The 19,197-nt window shown below is 36.9% G+C and overlaps 1 protein-coding gene across 1 annotated transcript in view; it reads left to right on the top strand.

Moving 5' to 3' along the window:
- Window positions 1–13,796, top strand: part of IFT43 (intraflagellar transport 43) — a 75,269-nt gene extending 61,473 nt beyond the window's left edge. Inside the window, exons 6-9 of the mRNA XM_039351683.1 lie at window positions 3,457–3,529; window positions 3,778–3,853; window positions 10,655–10,717; window positions 13,306–13,796. Coding sequence (XP_039207617.1) covers window positions 3,457–3,529; window positions 3,778–3,853; window positions 10,655–10,717; window positions 13,306–13,425 — 332 coding nt within the window. The 3' untranslated portion in view covers window positions 13,426–13,796. The remainder of the gene's footprint in view (window positions 1–3,456; window positions 3,530–3,777; window positions 3,854–10,654; window positions 10,718–13,305) is intronic.
- Window positions 13,797–19,197: the final 5,401 nt, after the last annotated feature.

The following is a 19,197-nucleotide window of genomic DNA, read 5'->3' as shown; positions in this document are numbered from 1 at the left end:
GTCTGAAAATAGTTAAAAAAAAAAAAAAAAGGTTGGAAAGGGGCAAGCCAAAGAAAGAAAGCAAAAGAACAATATTGATGATCAAGGCTGAAAAACAGCAAGCTGAGAATAAGCTAAAATGGGTTTAGTTTCAGATAGAAATGCAAAAAGAGACAGTTGAGATAGAGGACACTACACTGAATTTTGGGAACAAAAAGAAGACTGGAAGAGATAGATTGATGTTGCAAAATAGAGGAAAGAGAAGAAGAGCAATAATTTAGATCAGTCCTCAGGGAAGACCTATTAAAAGATGGACCAGAAAAGTAAAACAGCAGAACACCATTGGTTGCCTCCTATATATCAAAACTCAAGCAACTCAAATATGTTATTAATAACTTACAACTCATATTGAACAACGGCACTGCACTTTCTCAGGGCTGGGTGGCAGGCCCAAACTTGCATACATTCAACCATCCTACATGAAGTAGATTCTCCTAGATGGTCTGAAGAAACATGAAAATAATGGTAACATGAGAATTAGAGCCTGCAATAAAACAGATGTCTGTTACCAGCCACCATCTTTTTGTACCAACGTTTTGTATCAACAGCACCATTACAAGTCCCACCATTACAAGTCCCAACAGCACCATTACAAGTCCCAACACAAGATCAGATATGTCTTCACGTGCTGTTTCTCTAATTGATCTATCCTATTTTCTGCCAGCAATGCCCCACTGGGATCTATGTAAGACACAGGCCACACTTTGCACAAAATAATTAATGGATGCGAGCTTGACATCAGGACTCACAAAAAGGACAAAGTAAAACTGGAACATTTTAATCCTTCAGGACTCCATTGCAGATTTTAAAATTCTGGAACAAAGAAACATCATCAACATGATTGAGTAAGGGAGTGTACATCAAAAGGGTTCAGACTATCTGACAAGGTTTTAACAAACACATTAAAATTGTTGTTTGATATGGTACTTGTAATCTGCCACGCATGTACAATAATCTGTATGTGCATAACTATCCTGTCTTTCCTCACTTTTTTCCCCATCTCAGTTTAAATCCTACTTCACTTTAGCCATTCTGTGCTATCTGGTAGAGTAAGCTGTAGTTCATGAAAGCTTGTGCCTTTTAATGAAGTGTGTTACTCAGAAAATGTAGCTCTTTTGATATTGTGCAGCCATATCAAATTTCTCCTGTTGCTGAATGTTATTAGGAAGATACGAGAAACAGAAAGGCAGGATAGAAACACTAGAGAAAGAAAGTGATGTGGTAATGTGAAATATAGTAGAGTGCCATTAAAAATACAGTGGAAAGTGGAAGTAGGAAGCAAGGGATGGCTGTGGAGTCATTTGTAGAATGCACTCAACCTGTTGATCTACATGCAGCTGGAGGCTGCAGTTGTTACATTGATGAGCAAAACGCAGTTTTGTAAACTTCAATTCTGTGACTGCGCATACTTTATCACTATGGCATGGATTTGGTAAAGAAGGAATCTCAACAGCTCCATTTGTTCATTTAGCTATGAGCTAAAAACCACTCTGCTTTTAGGCAGCAAGTCCTTGGATAGTTGAGGAGCTGGAAGGCATAATTCTGCTGAGACTATCCAAGCTGTCACTGTCTCTTGCTTTGGTTTGGCTCTGTTTTCAGCCTCTCTCTCATTCAGCCCCTTCACCAGACATCCAATTAGAGAGAAATCCCACTGTGTGGGTTGCTCCAAATACTACCCTTGTCAAAAGTCCACGCTAACCCTTGCCCTACTGCAGATGGACCAGTCCTGCTTCCATCAAGGTCAGAGGAATCTGCCGAGGAGGAGAAGGAATGTGGAGGAGGCGATGTGGCTTGTGCATTTGGAACTGTGAGGGGGGAGTTTGAAAAAGACCTGGACATGGGTACTAGATTTCATAGGATGGGCATTTTTCCTACTTTTGAATGTTAATTTCAGACAAGGTTTCAGACAAGGCAGCACTTAAACAACCAATGGCTTGATGCAAAAGCAATTACAGACAAAATCTGAAATGAGTTTTGCAATCCTAAAATACCATCCTTAGTTAAGATAGTGTGTAAATGATTTATTCAATATTTATTAATCACGCTAGTAGGCCACCCACAAAGCAATCCTCAGCAATGTACAGATTAAAAAATATTTTTTAAATTAACAGTCAAAATTTTAGCTGAGCCTGCCCATTCCCTAGCCATCTACCTAATCTGGGACACTAGAATAAATTTCAGAATGGGATCAAGACAGCTCAGAGAACAATGATGCCCAATGCTTAAGCATGAGGACTTTAGCACCAAACTATTCAAGGGCTAGCTTATTGAAATAGGCATGTTGTGATTGAGGAAGATTTCATTGTACTAGAATGTAAATGGAGCCTGTATTTCTTTGAATGAGCATGTGCACGTCTTTGTACAAAATAAATAAAGATTATTCTTCCATTCAAACATCTAATTATTTTTCTTTTGCTTTTATCTGTTAGAATATTTATTTATTTAACTTTTTCATTCCACTGTACTATTTTTATAAATAACATAAGGCAACAAACATATATAATACTCCTTCCTCCTATTTTCCCCACAATATCAACCCTGTGAGGTGAGGTGAGCTGAGAGAGTGACTGGCTCAGCTGACTTTCATGAATAGGTGGGAGTAGAACTTCTGGTTTCTAGCCTGATGCTAGAATATACTTAGTTTTCTTAGAAAGCATGTATCTGTCTCCTTAAACAGTTAAAACAGAAAAAGGAAGAGGATTATGTTAGTTGTCACATAGGTTACAACTATTGTTAGGATAGGGGCAAGGATTATGTGTCCCTAAAGATGCTGATAACTTATATCCTAATGTCAGCAGCCATCATAGCTACGATGAAGGATATTTGGAATTGTAGTACAGCAACACAGTATCTGCAGATTCCATATACCTGCATTAAGTTATTTTTTGTGCAGAAACAAAATTTCTACGTGTGTGTGTGTGTGTGTATTTGCAGAAACAATTTCTACACACACGTGTGTGTGTGTGTGTGTGTGTGTGTGTATGTATATGTATATGTTTTCTGAGGTTTTCATGGGTGTCGAAAACACCAGCCTGAAGATGACGAATGGGACTTCGTCGAAACATCGCCAAGACACTTCCAATTTGACGCGGGAGAAAACCTGAATAACCAAAGACCGTATATGTATATGTGTATACACACAGACACAGACACACACACACACACACACACACACACACACTGTACTTGCCTTGAGGTAAACTGTTCATTTGATCCAGAATAGTCTGGTCCAATTGATACAACCTCTTCCAAGCAGAGGTTTTCCCCATCATCTGATGTTTTTCATTTGAGACGCCAAGTATTGAACAATTTCAGATTGCAAAGCCTATGTTCTACCAATGAACTATGATCTCTCTCCCAAAATAAACTCTGCAAATCTGTAGTAATTCTTTCTTACTTATCTTTTATCTCTTGCAGATATACCAGTGATCCCTGACTTGGAGGAAGTACAAGAGGAGGACTTTGCCATGCAAGTGGCAGCCCCCCCTAGGTATAATAACCCCAGAATTGGTTCTGCTAGTTAGTTGTCTTGTTGGGATCAACTTCTGCCCCACATGGCTGAATGTTGTATCATGTGTTATAATAATGGCAATTGAGTTCTTCTGAAGGGAGGAAATAGCTGTTGTAGTCACTGAGTAAAGCTAATAAAAGACTTTTTTTATTAGGATCAGCTCCATAATTTAGACTCTAGCGAAGCAGGGAGAATGCTAATTTCATTTCTGCTCTAACCCCAACCAGTGTTCAGGTGAATAGAGTGCTGACCTACCGTGACTTGGACAATGATCTTATGAAGTACGCTGCATTCCAAACCTTGGTGAGTGCAGTCAGATAGAAACTCAGATTTATTTATATTTCTTCCAGGAAGAAGGTAGCAGCGAGACTTTTCTGTTGATACTAAAAGTTAACATTTATTATCTTCTACGCAGTGGTAGGATTCAAATATGTGAACAACCAGTTTTCTGTGTGGATGCCGCTTCTGGAAGTCCATTCTGGGCCTGGGCAACAAAGAATTAGCTACCGGTTCTGCCGAAGTGGTGCGAACTGGCTGAATCTCACCACTGCTGCTATGTGTTCCTTTTTATTCTAATGTAATACATGTATATTTTATCTATTGTTTTGATAGAGCTCTTGGTCTTGGAAACCTAAATAAATATCTAGTGAGTTTATTTTCTTATTGTCTATGCAACATATTTGATGTTCCTTTTAATCATCTTTGGACAGTCCTTAGTTATATAATTCATTTGACAGAATGTCTTTTTTTTTTTTTTTAATTGAATTTTTTTCAAAAATTTTACAAATAAACATCCACCACCCCCTCCCAAACCACCCCCCCCTCCCCCCCCGACTTCCCAGAACTGAATATAGGATTATTTAACAAATTTTAAAAAATAACGTATACAATTTATAAGATAATTAATAATAATAATAAAAATCATAATAATAATATATATAATAATAATATACGTAAAAAAAAGGAAGAAGAAAAAAGGGAAAAAGAAAAAAAGAAAAGAGAGAGAGAAAGAAAAAAGAAAGAGATAGGCGAAAAATAAAACATATATAAAAAAGTATATAAATAATAGTACAGAAGAAGAAAGAAAGAAAGAAAAAAAAAACAATCATTACAGGTTATAAAAAAGCTAAATAATATTTTTCCATATCTAAATTATGTTGTATAAAATTTATCCATTTTTCCCATACCGCAAAAAATTTCTCTTGAGATTGCTCCTTTAAAAAGGCCGAAATCTTTGCCATTTCTGCCAAATACGAAACTTTATAAAACCACTCTTGTAAAGTAGGCAAGGATTCCTTCTTCCAATATTGTCCTATTAACAGCCTAGCGGCTGTAATCAAATTTAAGATCAATATAACCTCCCTAGCATCACAATCAGTAACAATACCTAATAAAAATAATTGCGGAGTAAATTTTACCCTCCTTCTAAAAATTCTCTGAATATTCCACCATATCTTAATCCAAAAAGCTTTTATATGCTTACACGTCCACCAGATATGATAATAAGTAGCATCCAAGTGTCCACATCTCCAGCATTTCGGCTGTAAATTAGAGTACATAATGGACATTTTCTTTGGATCAAGGTGCCATCTATAAAACATCTTATAAAAATTCTCTCTTAAATTTTGCGCTTGTGTGAATTTAACATTTCTTGTCCAAATAAGTTCCCAAGTATCCATTGAAATCGATTCACCAATATTCTGTGCCCATTTAATCATACAATCTTTAACTAATTCAGATTCTGAGTCCAATTCCACTAAAACCCCATAAACTCTCTTAATATGGGTTGGCCTTTGATCTCTTACTTGTTTTAAGAGAGTTTCATCTTCTCTAAGCCAGCCCATTTTACAATCCATCTTCCATCTGTCCACTATTTGTCTATATTGGAACCATGAATAAGTTAGATTTTCATGTATTAGTTCTTCCAAAGATTTTAACTGCCAGTCTTGGCCATCCCATCTAAGTAACTGTGCATAAGAAACCATATCCATATTAACCCCTTTCCTTATACCTTCTATGGCATGCCGAGGTATAGCCCATAATGGTATTTTAAAATCAAATTTATAATACTTCCTCCACACTCTAAGCAAAGAGATTCTTATAATATGAGACTTAAAAACCCAATCCACTTTTTTATTAAATATTAAATAGGCATGCCATCCAAAAAGTAAATCCCAACCTTCCAAATGAAGTATTTCTATATTTGTTAAATTCACCCAATCGCTGATCAATGTTAGTACTACAGCATCATAATACAATTTCATATTTGGTACCTTGAGTCCACCTCTCTCACGAAAATCTTGCATTATTTTAAGTTTCACCCTTGGTTTTTTCCCTGCCCAAACAAATTTATTAATACCTTTTTGCCATTCATCTAAATTACGATCACTCTTTAAAATAGGTAACATTTGAAACAGAAAAATAAACTTTGGCAGGACATTCATTTTAATAACTGCAATTCTACCCATAAGGGATAACTGTAAATTGTTCCAATTTTTTAAATCCTTCTGTATCTCCGTCCACAACTTTTCATAATTATTTTTATACAGTTTTGCATTGGAAGCAGATAATGTAACCCCCAAATATTTTACCTTATCAACAATTTCAAAGTCTGTTAACTTAACTAAAACCTGTTTATCACCATTAGTCATATTTTTAGCTAATATTTTGGTCTTATTATTATTAATTTTAAAACCAGAAACACGTCCATATTGTTGGATCAATTGTAATAATTTTACCACCGAACAAATAGGTTGAGACAAAGTAACAACCAAGTCATCTGCAAAGGCTCTTAATTTATATTCTTTTTTATTAATTTCTATTCCTTTTATTTCTTGAGACTCCCGAATTTTAATCAACAATATTTCCAATGTTAAAACAAACAATAACGGGGATAACGGGCATCCCTGTCTTGTACCTTTTTCTATTACAAAAGCCTCTGACAAACCCCCATTTACAATAAGTTGAGCAGTCTGTTTTTGATATATATTAGATAGTACTTGTAATATATTTTGTCCAAAATTCATCTCCTTAATTAAACATAACATAAACTGCCAGTTCACTTGGTCAAAGGCTTTTTCAGCATCCAAAAATATCAAGCCTGCAGAGACTTGGTTATTCTTTTCTAAATACTCTAATAAGTTAATAATTTGTCTAACATTATTTTTCATATACCTTCCAGTTATAAAACCGATTGATCCTTATGTATAATCTGCTGCAAAATCCCCATAAACCTATTAGCTAAAATTTTTGCAAAAATTTTATAATCCACATTTAAAAGAGATATAGGCCTATAATTTTTAGGCAATGTAAGATCTTGATTGTCTTTTGGAATCAGTGATATAAATGCATTACGCCAAGATGGAGGGATCTCTAACCCCTGTAATAAATTATTAAACAATTCACACAACGGTTGAGTCATCTCTTCTACTAGAGTTTTATAATAAATAGATGTCAACCCATCCGTACCCGGCGCTTTGCCCAATTTCAATTGTTTAATAGCTGTAACAATTTCTTCCTTAGTAATTAAACCATTAATCTCTTTTTCCTGATCTTCTGTTAATTTAGGAAAATTAACTTTACCTAAATAATTGTTTATATCTGTAGTTTGAATATTAGTACTCTTGTATAATTTTTGGTAGTATTCTAAAAAAGATTTCTTAATCAATTCTTTCTGATAAACCAATTTACCATTATAATTTATTTTATCTATATTCCTCTGTTTCTGTTTCTTTCTTAACTGATAAGCCAACCATCTCCCTGGTTTATTAGCATTACAAAATGTATTTTGTTTCATAAATAGTAAATTGGTTGCAGCTTGATCAGCCATCAACATGTTAAATTGTGTTTTTAACAGTTTTATAGCTCCTTTCACCTTTTCATCTAAAGGATTTGAAATTAGGAGTTTCTCTTTTAATTTAATCTCCTCTTCTAAATCTTTACGTTTCTGAATCTGTTTCTGTCTATGCAAGTTATTCATTTTTATCAAAATACCACGCATAAAAGCTTTACTTGCATCCCACACCATTGACATTGATGTTCCCTTATTCATATTTAAAGCAAAATATTCCTTTAAACATTCCTTTAGTTTATGGACATTTTTTTCTTGTTTAAATAAATTCTCATTCACCCTCCAGGATCTCCTGTCTTCTTTCTCGGCAAACAGTTCCATCCAAACTGGACTATGATCAGACAATGTCCTAGGAAAAATTTTTACATTCTTCACCCTGTTGTATAAATCTGTTGTAATAAAAAAAAAATCAATTCTTGAGAAAGATTGGTGTCTATCTGAGAAGAAGGTAAAGTCCCTTTCTTCCTGGTTACGTTCACGCCAATAGTCTCTCAATTCCCAATCTTCTTTCATGTCAAAGAAGGCTTTAGGTAGCTTAGCCTGTTTAAAAAAAGTAGAAGAGCCTTTTTTATCCTTTTGTATATCTAAGACACCATTCCAGTCTCCCATTAAAATCACAGATCTATAGTCCAACAAGGTTATTTTCTGATGTAGCAACCTGTAGAATTGCTCCTGTTGCTGGTTTGGTGCATACAGCCCCACGATAAGAATTTTCTTGCCATATAAACCAAGTTCAAGCATAACATATCTTCCATGAGGATCTGATTCTAACAGGATAGCAGATAAATTCTTCTTAACATAGATTACCACACCCCCTTTTTTCCCAGGGGCGGGAGATACAAAATGAGATCCCAAACGAGGATTGTTTAAATATTTTTGGTCTTTAGATGTAATATGAGTTTCTTGCAAACAGATAATATCATTGTTATGTTGCTTTAAATAATGGTAGATTTTTTTTCTCTTTTGAGGAATATTTAATCCATTAACATTCCAGGTCAGGAGCTTTGCCATCTCCCTTGGCCTTGAGCCTGGAGAAGATCCCCTCAAATTCTGCTACTGAAGAATATGTTGCAGAGCTTTTGGGTCTTGCTCCTCCCACCGGCATTGAGACAATTTGCTGAGTAGATTCTTTAATTTCTTTTTCTTTTTTCTGTTGTTCTTTTTCTTTGCGTTTATGTGCTGCACGGGTCATTCTCTGTTCTTTAACCTCTGCTTGGGACATCCATACCACCTGTCCAGCAGTCATCACACCTGTACCTTCAGGTTTCTGTTCCATCTCTTTATCACTCAAGACTTTGTGCATCATGGGCAGAGGTGAGCCTGCACCCAGGACCGTTTTGTAAAAATCCTTAGCTTTAGCAACTGTATTAAGTCTGTAACGTGTCCCCGCATGGCTCAGGACAATACCCATCGGAATCTCCCATCTAAATGGCATCAGTCTTGCTTTAAGTTCATTTGCTAAAAAAGCAAAATCTTTTCTGCTTCTTAAAATTTTAGGTGGAATTTCCTTTAATATAATAATATCTTGGGCAGCAATCTGAAATCTTTTGTTGTAGAAAATTTGCAAAATCTGGTTTCGCAAAGACTTCTTAGCAAAATATATCACCACATCTCTAGGCAGATTCTTCTGTTTTGCAATCCAAGAATTAACTCTATAAATTCTTTCCACTTCCCCACGTAACTCATCTTTATCTATATTCAAAATAACAGCCAAGTCATTAATCACCATTTCCATCAAGTCTTGGGTTTTATCTTCTTTCAGGCCTCTTATTCTCAAAGCATATTCCATCTGTCTATACTGGAACATAAGAATATCATCTTGTGAAGCTTCCACTTTTTTCTCCATATCTTGGAATTTATAATCCAAAAGTTCTACTGTTTCTTCAATTTCCTCCACTCTAGAGTCCAGCTTCACAACCACTGAGGCCACTCCAGATAAAGCTAAAAGTATATCATCCCTCAAAATAGTATTATTCTGTTCTAAAAGTTCCTTCATCTCTTGCTTCATTTCTTCCTTACTTTCAGATTTATTCTGTTCCAACAATTGCTTCATTTCCTCCCTAAACTGTGACACAGCATTTACCATTATTTCTTTAATGTCTTGTGCTGATGTACCAGATGGGGGAGGTGAAGGTGGAGTAGTTTTAGGTTGCTGCACTGGGGGTATTATTTTAAGTTGTTGTTGCCCAGTAGAAGTAACAGAAGAAGAGATTACCTTAGGAGCTGTAGTGGCTGGTTGTCGTTTTGAAGCCATTTTAATTTATCTTCCTTTCTTCATAAAAATACCAGTAAAAAATAAAAAATCCAAAAGATTAAAAATAAAATAAAATAGAATAAAATAGAATCAATTTAGAAAACTCCCAGAAGATAAAAAAAAACTTAAAAAAGAAAACAGTATTAAGCAATAATTCAGCCAGTCCGTCTTTCAAAAGAAAAACTTTCAAAACGCCATTTTACTTTCACTCTCACTTTTCCGCCCGCGAGAAAAAAAAGAAAGCTCAAAAAATAAAAAAAAATCAGCACATACTAAATAAACTAAGTAAACTAAAAAAAAAAAAAATAAAGCTAAACTATAAATAAAATCCTTTAAACAGTTCTGTCCGGTTTAAAATTACTCACGGTTACTTTAAATACGGAGATGGTAGCGGCGTTTCGCTTTGTTTCCGAAGAAACAAAGACAGCTGAGAGGCGGAGAAGGCAATGAACTCCGAGGGAGCACTCTTTCTACCCCCCTAAAATAAAAATCCAGGGAAGGTTAAGAGGTTCTACCTCTATTCATGCGATCTCTACCCCTTCCCTTCGCCCGGGAAGAGGATTGCGAGCCGCGGGCCAGCTGATGAACGCTGTGCTCCGCGGATCTAACACCTTCTCAGGAGGACGGCTACAAAGTAGCCGCCATCTCCACCGCCTTAACCACCGGAAGTCGACAGAATGTCTTTCAAGGTTTATTTTATTAAACCTTGAAAGATTTAATAAACTTGGGAGACAAGACTAGACACTGAATTTTGGAAATTACTGTACTTATCAGAGAGCCTCGCCCAAGAAGAAAACAATTCTCCAAATGTTTGTATGTTCTGATTGCTTTTGAAAGGATTTTCTGAGTGAGATGTTAGTGCCTTTGGTCTGCTTTGCTCCTATTCTAGGTGTATGTGCTTTTCAGAGAAGGAATAGGACTGTCTTGCTATTGTGGAAAAAATGCAGGTGTTGCTACTGCTTGCTCTTGGAGCAGATATGATTATAATGTGTTTTTATAGGATGGAGAGATTGATCTCAAACTTCTCAGTAAAGTGTTAGCACCAGAACAAGAAGTACGAGAGGTGAGTTCATTCTGAATCTTTTTGCTAGGCCTGTTCAGTATCAATTCAAGAATGTTTGTTTCACTCCACTGTTTCAGTTCTTCTCAGTTTCCTTAGGAATTCGCCTTATTTTTTTTTTATAAAAGTTTTATTGTTTTTTTCCATTTTTTACAAAAGCTTAGGACACAGTGTGGTGGTCAGAGTGTCAAATCACTCAAGAACAAAATCATATACATATAGCTCAAATTAATTATAAACAATTTCCTCTCTAAAAGGAATAATATTACTTATTAAAGTTAATACAATTTTAGATAAAGTTCATCAAACAAAAATCCTCAATCACCTTGCAATTATGATAATCTATATCCTGTTTTAAGCTTTACTAATTACAATTGTCATATTCCAGTTACATTTCAATAAACATCTAATTGGGATTTCAGGTATCCTTAATATTAGATCACTCATTAAGACTAATTTTTTCCCTATCACATGTAGCTCTTACAACATATTTTTCATATTTAAAATAACGATATAAATCCAACAAATACAGTTCTGTTTTTAAAAATATATTCTATAATTTCATCAATCTACATCTATAAAAAATCTCTTTAAGCCCTTTTATGAAGTTTACACCTTCAAATACTTATCAAGTATAATGTCAAGAAATTCCCTTCCTTCCTTCATTATTAAATCAGACAGAAATTCTCTCACTATTTCAAAATAATTATCATATATATTATCATATTTGCCTTATTAGAATCATAGCGTGGATTTATCACCATGCCTGGACAATCTTTTAATGCTTTTATGGCTTTTTTGTTGGGGGTTGGAACCATCATATCAAGCAAGCAGGTAGTACCCACTTAAGACTGAAGTCGAAGCCGAGATGAGATTGATCAACTAGGCAAAGAATGATAAAATATTCTCACAACAAAATCCCCAACTGTTTCAATTCTCCGTCCCCTAGCATTTTGATGAAGGGGGTGCCATATGGTTGGACTTTTTTGTGCGGATGCAATGGAATGAAAGAAGGGAGCCTTTTTTACTGCACCTTGTTCCATGAAGTAGAATTACAATTGTGCCTGAAGGAGCCCCAAGCTACGTTTGATCTGATTCAACCCAGACATTCCTCCATTCATACTGCATCACTATAGTTCATTGCTTCTTTGCTCCCAGCTTCCTAGTGCCAATTGAGCTCTGCTAAATGGAAGAGGATGCTTAGTGATGGTTTGAAATGATATTCAACAGAGTAGCCAGGGATTCAACAGGACTCCCGATTGGCAAACATTTTCAGAAAACTATCCATTTGTTTTCTGAGTTGGATGCCAACCTAAGACTCGCCAGGGAGTGATTTTTGTGACATTGGAAAGCTTACTTTCAGATCACTATCAGGTGAACAGGATATAAACTCCATGGTGTATAGGACTGGAGATGAGGTGATGTAAGATTGATGTCAGACTTTCAGACTAGGGAACCCAAGTCATGCAGGCTAACACTACTTTCGTTATAAAAAATATAATAAACAGAATCTTGCCAGTCTGAATGTGTTCCCTCTCTTTAAAGATGGTTTTATCTGAGGTGTTTTCTCAGATTACAGTTCTGGCTCTGACTCATATTTCTTTTATTGGACCAGTAGTGGCTCTTCCTCCCGTTCTTTAAGATTATTCCTTCTGCCTATTACAGGGCCTGAAATCCATCAAGGCAAGAAATTCAGAATATTGCATTGAGACACCAGCAATAATCACAATTAGCTCAGAATGACAGATTATTATGCAATGGGGTGACTATTTTAACATTATTGCTCCATTCTTGTGGCTGCCTAAACACTGAGGCAAATATTCAAAATTAGAAAACTGTCGGTTGGAGCTTCTGGTCAGTGAGATGAATTCTCATAGATCACAGCCACCATTTCAGCACCTTCTGACCCTAGCCTGCTGCATCACACAGTAGAACACAGGGTAGAAGTGAGAAACAGTAACTTTCCTCTCTTGTCTTAAAATATACACTAAGTCAAGTATTTACTCAGAATTAAATCCTGGTTAATAAATGTTTTACCAGCAACTGGTGTAGCATTAAAAAGCAGAAGCTTAAGGGTGAAGGGTCCACCTTGATTGTCATCTGGATTTCCTTGATTAGACTACAACCTGAAGAGAGACTGGTCACCAGCCTATCCATCCTTCCATATCTGTTACTACAAAACCTTGTTCTTTCACCATGTTCCTAAAACATAATGTCTGTTAATAAGATACAGCAAAAATAAGTTGTTCTTCTTCTGTTACATTCCAAACATTCATGAGGACAAGAAGCCTGGGCCAACAAAAGGACTCTCAGAAGTCAACCTCTTTAGGTCACCTTTCACTGGTAACCCCACTAAGGCAGAATTTCTTTTAACCCATGGAGTGGGATGATGCGATCTCTGCAGACAAACCCAGCTAAGAAGTCCTTCTGATCTTCTCCACCAAAAGCAAGCGATCCTTCTACCATTATTAGCACTTAGGGATTGGGTCCTTGCTGTAATGTATTTTCCCCCATTTGAACTGTGTCATCATATTTAGAAACATCTTGCCCCCATTGCTACATGTTTTATATTTGTTATTGTTCTTTGACAGGATGATGTCATCTGGGACTGGAACCATCTCTACACAGAGGTTGCCTCTGAACTTCTAAGTGAATGGGACTCTGGGCAATCAGAAAAAGAAGAGAACCTTATTATGAACAAGAACGCTTAAATTTTGATTGTTTGATTGCATAAAAGCACAGTTGTAGAGACATTCCTTTTTAGTATGATTTTTATTTTAGAAATTATTTTTGTCTACACAATGTAATAATAGCTGTTTCAGAAATATATCTAATCGAATTCAAAAGAGGTTTTTCATTGATATTCAACTTAATTGCTTATAATTTTTATTAACTGGGAAATACTTTCAATTCTCTTCAGTAGGTAATGTTTTTCCAAGTACTTACATGCCCATTTTAAGATGTTTTTTTTTCCTTACATACATGTATGCCTCATTTTAAAACGTTATGTTTTATACTCAGTGCTATTATAGTTATTCATAAACAAGTCTGGGATATTAAATTGATTTATTACCTTACCTCACTTAAGTGGTGACTCTAACATATATTCAGATTTGTTTAAATGTGCATGAATAATAAATGTGTAAAGAAGAGGCTCCACAAACAAAAAGCAAGCCAAGTGCACCATATATCACATGAGCTTTTTGAATTTGGAAGTGAACAGGAAGTACCAGTTTCCTCTTTCTAAAACATGCTGGAGGTTGACTGTTTTCCCAAGATCATAATTTCTGAATTTATCTATGCTTATCACCAAGCTAACAGTACGCCAGTGTTTCTCAACCTTGACAATTTTAAGGCATGTGGACTTCAACTCCCAGAATTCCACAGCCAGCCATGCTGGCTGTGGAATTCTGGGAGTTGAAGTCTACATGCCTTAAAATTGTCAAGGTTGAGAAACACTGCAGTACACTTAGCAGTGCTGTGGACAGTGAAAGGGAGCCAGCAACATCATCAACCACAAAACCCATGTTTGTGCATAAGCAGCATATTGCAGGAGTAAAAGACAGGGAAATGAAAAACTTTTTTTCATTTTGAATTGGAACAATCTAACTCTCCTTCAAAACTGGAACAGAATGTTACAAACTACTGAGCCACAATAGTAGGGGAAGTAGCAGGGATGAGCGTATCTTTTTAAGAGATTTGTCTGAATGTGCAAAAGCATCTAGGGAGCCCCTTGTTTCACATTGCCAAAGTGGTTGTTGCTTTTTTCCAGGTTTTCCAGTTCCTTTAGAACAGGGATGGGCAATTAATTTTCCCAAGAGTTCACATGAGAAACTGACTGTCATGGAGGCATGCATGCACACACATACGTAAATTGAAAAAAAAAAAGCAGTCACCTTCCAATATAAAGCACTGCATACTTGGTATACACTTATTTACATTTGATTTCTAACAGAATAACAGTTGGAAGGGACCTTAGAGGTCTTCTAGTCTAACCCCATGCTCAGGCAGGAAACCCTATACCAGGGGTCCTCATCCCCCAAGCCGTGGTCTGTTCAGAGCCCATTTGTGTGAGTGGTGGGTGCTCGCACACACAGCTCCATTTGCCTGAGTGGTAGGCGCTTGTGCTTGTGCTCAAAGCTCCATTTGTGAGAGCGGCAGGCACTCAACGCTTGAAGCTCCATTTGCAGAATTCCTCTCAGAAATAATGCAGAATTCCCCTCAGAAATATTCTTATATCTCCTTGCATGCATGAAATCTCTGCATAGAATCATCATCACCTTCAGTATACAGTCTGGGAATTGGGAACTGGTGTGGTATACTGGTATACTTAACTGTTGTTAAGGTGCTCTTCAAAAGCTTTGTCATTTTTTTCTCCAAGTATCTCTTGGCAAAGAGTATTTATTTCTTCAGTCCAAAGCTCTTCCCAAATGGGTGTCTAAAGTTCTGCACTTGCCATATTAACTATTTTTTAAATTTTGAATGTATATGTATTAAAATTAGCAGAAAGTTGTGTTTAATTTTGTACCATATACACATTGTATTTTTTTTCTGTTCATGTAGGGATTCAATGAAACATATACAGTGGGGCAAAAAATTATTTAGTCAGCCACCAATTGTGCAAGTTCTCCCACTTAAAAAGATGAGAGAGGCCTGTAATTGTCATCATATGTAGACCTCAACTATGAGAGACAAAATGAGAAAACAAATCCAGACAATCACATTGTCTGATTTGGAAATAATTTATTTGCAAATTATGGTGGAAAATAAGTATTTGGTCAATAGCAAAAGTTCATCTCAATAGTTTGTTATATATCCTTTGTTGGCAATGACAGAGGTCAAACGTTTTCTGTAAGTCTTCACAAGGTTGGCACACACTGTTGCTGGTATGTTGGCCCATTCCTCCATGCAGATCTCCTCTAGAGCAGTGATGTTTTGGGGCTGTCGCTGGGCAACATGGACTTTCAACTCCCTCCAAAGGTTTTCTATGGGGTTGAGATCTGGAGACTGGCTAGGTCACTCCAGGACCTTGAAATGCTTCTTATGAAGCCACTCCTTTGCTGCCCGGGCGGTGTGTTTGGGATCATTGTTATGCTGAAAGACCCAGCCACGTTTCATCTTCAATTCCCTTGCTGATGGAAGGAGGTTTGCACCCAAAAATCTCACGATACATGGCCCCATTCATTCTTTCCTGTACACGGATCAGTCGTCCTGGTCCCTTTGCAGAGAAACAGCCCCAGAGCATGATGTTGCCACCCCCATGCTTCACAGTAGGTATGGTGTTCTTTGGATGCAATTCAGCATTCTCTCTCCTCCAACACGATGAGTTGTGTTTCTACCAAACAGTTCTACTTTGGTTTCATCTGACCATAGGACATTCTCCCAATCCTCTTCTGGATCATCCAAATGCTCTCTAGCAAACTTCAGACGGGCCCGGACATGTACTGGCTTAAGCAGGGGGACACGTCTGGCACTGCAGGATCTGAGTCCCTGGCGGCGTAGTGTGTTACTGATGGTTGCCTTTGTTACGTTGGTCCCAGCTCTCTGCAGGTCATTCACTAGGTCCCCCCGTGTGGTTCTGGGATTTTTGCTCACCGTTCTTGTGATCATGTTGACCCCACGGGGTGAGATCTTGCGTGGAGCCCCAGATCGAGGGAGATTATCAGTGGTCTTGTATGTCTTCCATTTTCTAATTATTGCTCCCACAGTTGATTTCTTCACACCAAGCTGCTTGCCTATTGCAGATTCAGTCTTCCCAGCCTGGTGCAGGTCTACAATTTTGTTTCTGGTGTCCTTCGACAGCTCTTTGGTCTTCACCATAGTGGAGTTTGGAGTGTGACTGTTTGAGGTTGTGGACAGGTGTCTTTTATACTGATAACAAGTTCAAACAGGTGCCATTAATACAGGTAATGAGTGGAGGACAGAGGAGCCTCTTAAAGAAGAAGTTACAGGTCTGTGAGAGCCAGAAATCTTGCTTGTTTGTAGGTGACCAAATACTTATTTTCCACCATAATTTGCAAATAAATTCTTTCCAAATCAGACAATATGATTGTCTGGATTTGCTTTCTCATTTTGTCTCTCATAGTTGAGGTCAACCTATGATGACAATTACAGGCCTCTCTCATCTTTTTAAGTGGGAGAACTTGCACAATTGGTGGCTGACTAAATACTTTTTTGCCCCACTGTAGTTTGAACTATGATGCCTAAATTTAGCAGCAATGGTACCTGAAATATGTGTATTTCACTTTTAATTGCAAGCTGTGGGACTTAGAAGGGAAGGATGCTTTCTGTCTTTGATGTTAGGGTCAAATTTGGACCTGTTCTTTTCTCTTGTTGCTTCCTGTGTCTCTGTCTTGCTGTTATTTGATTTTGTGTTCTAAAACCTGAAGGGATCTTGCCTCTGGGCTGGGTTGATGCAGTGGACCCTAAATCTCCTTAGACTACATGGCCTATATTTCCAGCTACGTTGATTTTCCCTTCTGATGCGCACACTTACTTCATTCCAGTCTGAAAACAAAAGATCTCTGATATTTGGGCAATTGAAATTGAATCAGGAAAAGGAGCTATTTTACTCAATTTCTTAGACATTGTTTCAAGGACACAGACTTGAGCCAAGGAAAAACAGGAAAGCAGAAAACCCTAAATAGGATCTCCACAAATGATATGTGTAGCATATGTGTTGCATTCATCTATTGAATCCAGCAACTTCCTTTGACTTGATTTTGTCACTCTGTTAATCTCTCTCACTTTATTTCCATCAGCTATAATGAAGAAAAGAAGAAAGAGCTTGATGGAGGAGGTATATCTGAGACTCTTAATAAGGGTCTTTGTAATTTGCAGCAGATCAAGGATTTTTCTTCGTGTTACTGAAACAATAGTAGCGCCAAATGACTCCCTCTGACAAAATTATACCACTGAAATAAAGCTTAGGAGAAAACAGTAATTCCAGTAGTTTTTACTGTGTTCGGTTTTGATACTTAGTTTCCTGGGTTTAGAATTATTGTGTTTTAAGTGTATGGATGCTTCCAAATGGAATGATTCCTAGCACTATTAATGAAAAGACACCATGGAGCTATTCTGAAGATGTGGCCTCCATAACACAGAGAAAGAATGCTGGGGAAGCCCAGAATATTCAAGATCTGGCACCAAATCAAGCTTTATGCAGGTACCTGATCCTGTCCCAGTGCCTGGGTGGGGGAAGCCAGCTCTTCAGTGCAGAAGGCTAGGAGGATAGGGGCCTGCCAAATTTCAGAGATAGGAGTGTTCCATAGGGAAGGTGCTAGCACACTGCCTAACTACAAGGTGGCAATGTTTAAGGGAAGGGACTAGGAACATGATTATATTTTGTTTTGACAGAGAGAGAAACATTCTACCATTCCACCATCCCAGGCCATAAATGCTTGTTTGGTTCAGAGTTAAACATAGCTGTATAAATACCATAGCCACAAATTCATCATAGCAAAGTTGGAAAAACTTTCCTGAAACTGAAGTGCCGCTGTGGGTTGGGAGAAACACTTATTTGCGGTCAGCCATTTTGCTTTTTAAAAGCTCAGAAGATCGAAAAAATATGCTACTGCTGAAAAATGACATTTTGGTAGGGGAGATTTGGGAGAGCACAAAAATAAAGACTTTTTGGGTAGAAGAAGCTTGGGGGCTGGCAGTTGCAAACCCGAGTTAGATAAATGGTTTTGATTTGGTGTAAGAAAGCCAGCCGTATTTATTCCTAAAATTTATAGTTTTGTCTCCATGTCAATTATAAGCAGTGATCTCAGTAAAGAATATGTAAAATCTGAGTTCCACATTCATAATTTCAATTATGCAAATTATGCAAATCAGTAGGAACAAAGAAAGTTGTTTTACCCGATTGATCTCCCTCTCTTTGTGACTTCTTTTAAGTCCTACTTTTACCTGTATTTATACCATTTGGAAGGTGGCTAGGAATGATTACTTCCTCTTTCAAATAACTTGATGTTCCAGAATGAACTATGCACAATTATTATATAATCAAATGGAAACAAAGAAAGTAAATAAGTTCTCAGCTGTATGCTGGAATGTATCCAGGTGTCACAGATGAGACAGAGTTGCAAAATAAACACTGATTTCTAAGGGATTTCTCTGGAAACTAATTGCATCTGTTAACTACAGAGCACAACTTTTTTTGGTAATTTTTCTGGGTTGCACTGAAGATTTTTGAAACAAGTTTCTTTAAACACAATTCTCAAAAATCATCTGTATTAAAATTGTCCTTTTAAATCTAGATGGCAATACATGGAGAGAATGCGGTGCATGCTACTTAATGCATTACAATCAATCTCTAAGAAATCAGCTTATTAACGGTAAAAACATTGGGGATTTTCTAAACAACTGTCATAATAAAGTCTCTTGCCACCTGCAAGCCCCAGAAAAGGCCACTTTATAAAATGAGACAAAGAGATTAGAGATCAGTGGAATGACTATGTTAATAACTTGGAAAGACTATGCCA

The sequence above is a fragment of the Crotalus tigris genome, unplaced genomic scaffold, assembly GCF_016545835.1.
Source record: "Crotalus tigris isolate CLP2741 ecotype Arizona unplaced genomic scaffold, ASM1654583v1 scf7180000018371.15429387391:27106975, whole genome shotgun sequence".
Taxonomy (NCBI): Eukaryota; Metazoa; Chordata; class Lepidosauria; order Squamata; family Viperidae; genus Crotalus; species Crotalus tigris.
Note: the sequence above shows the minus strand (reverse complement) of the source record. Positions and strands in the feature narration are given on the sequence as shown.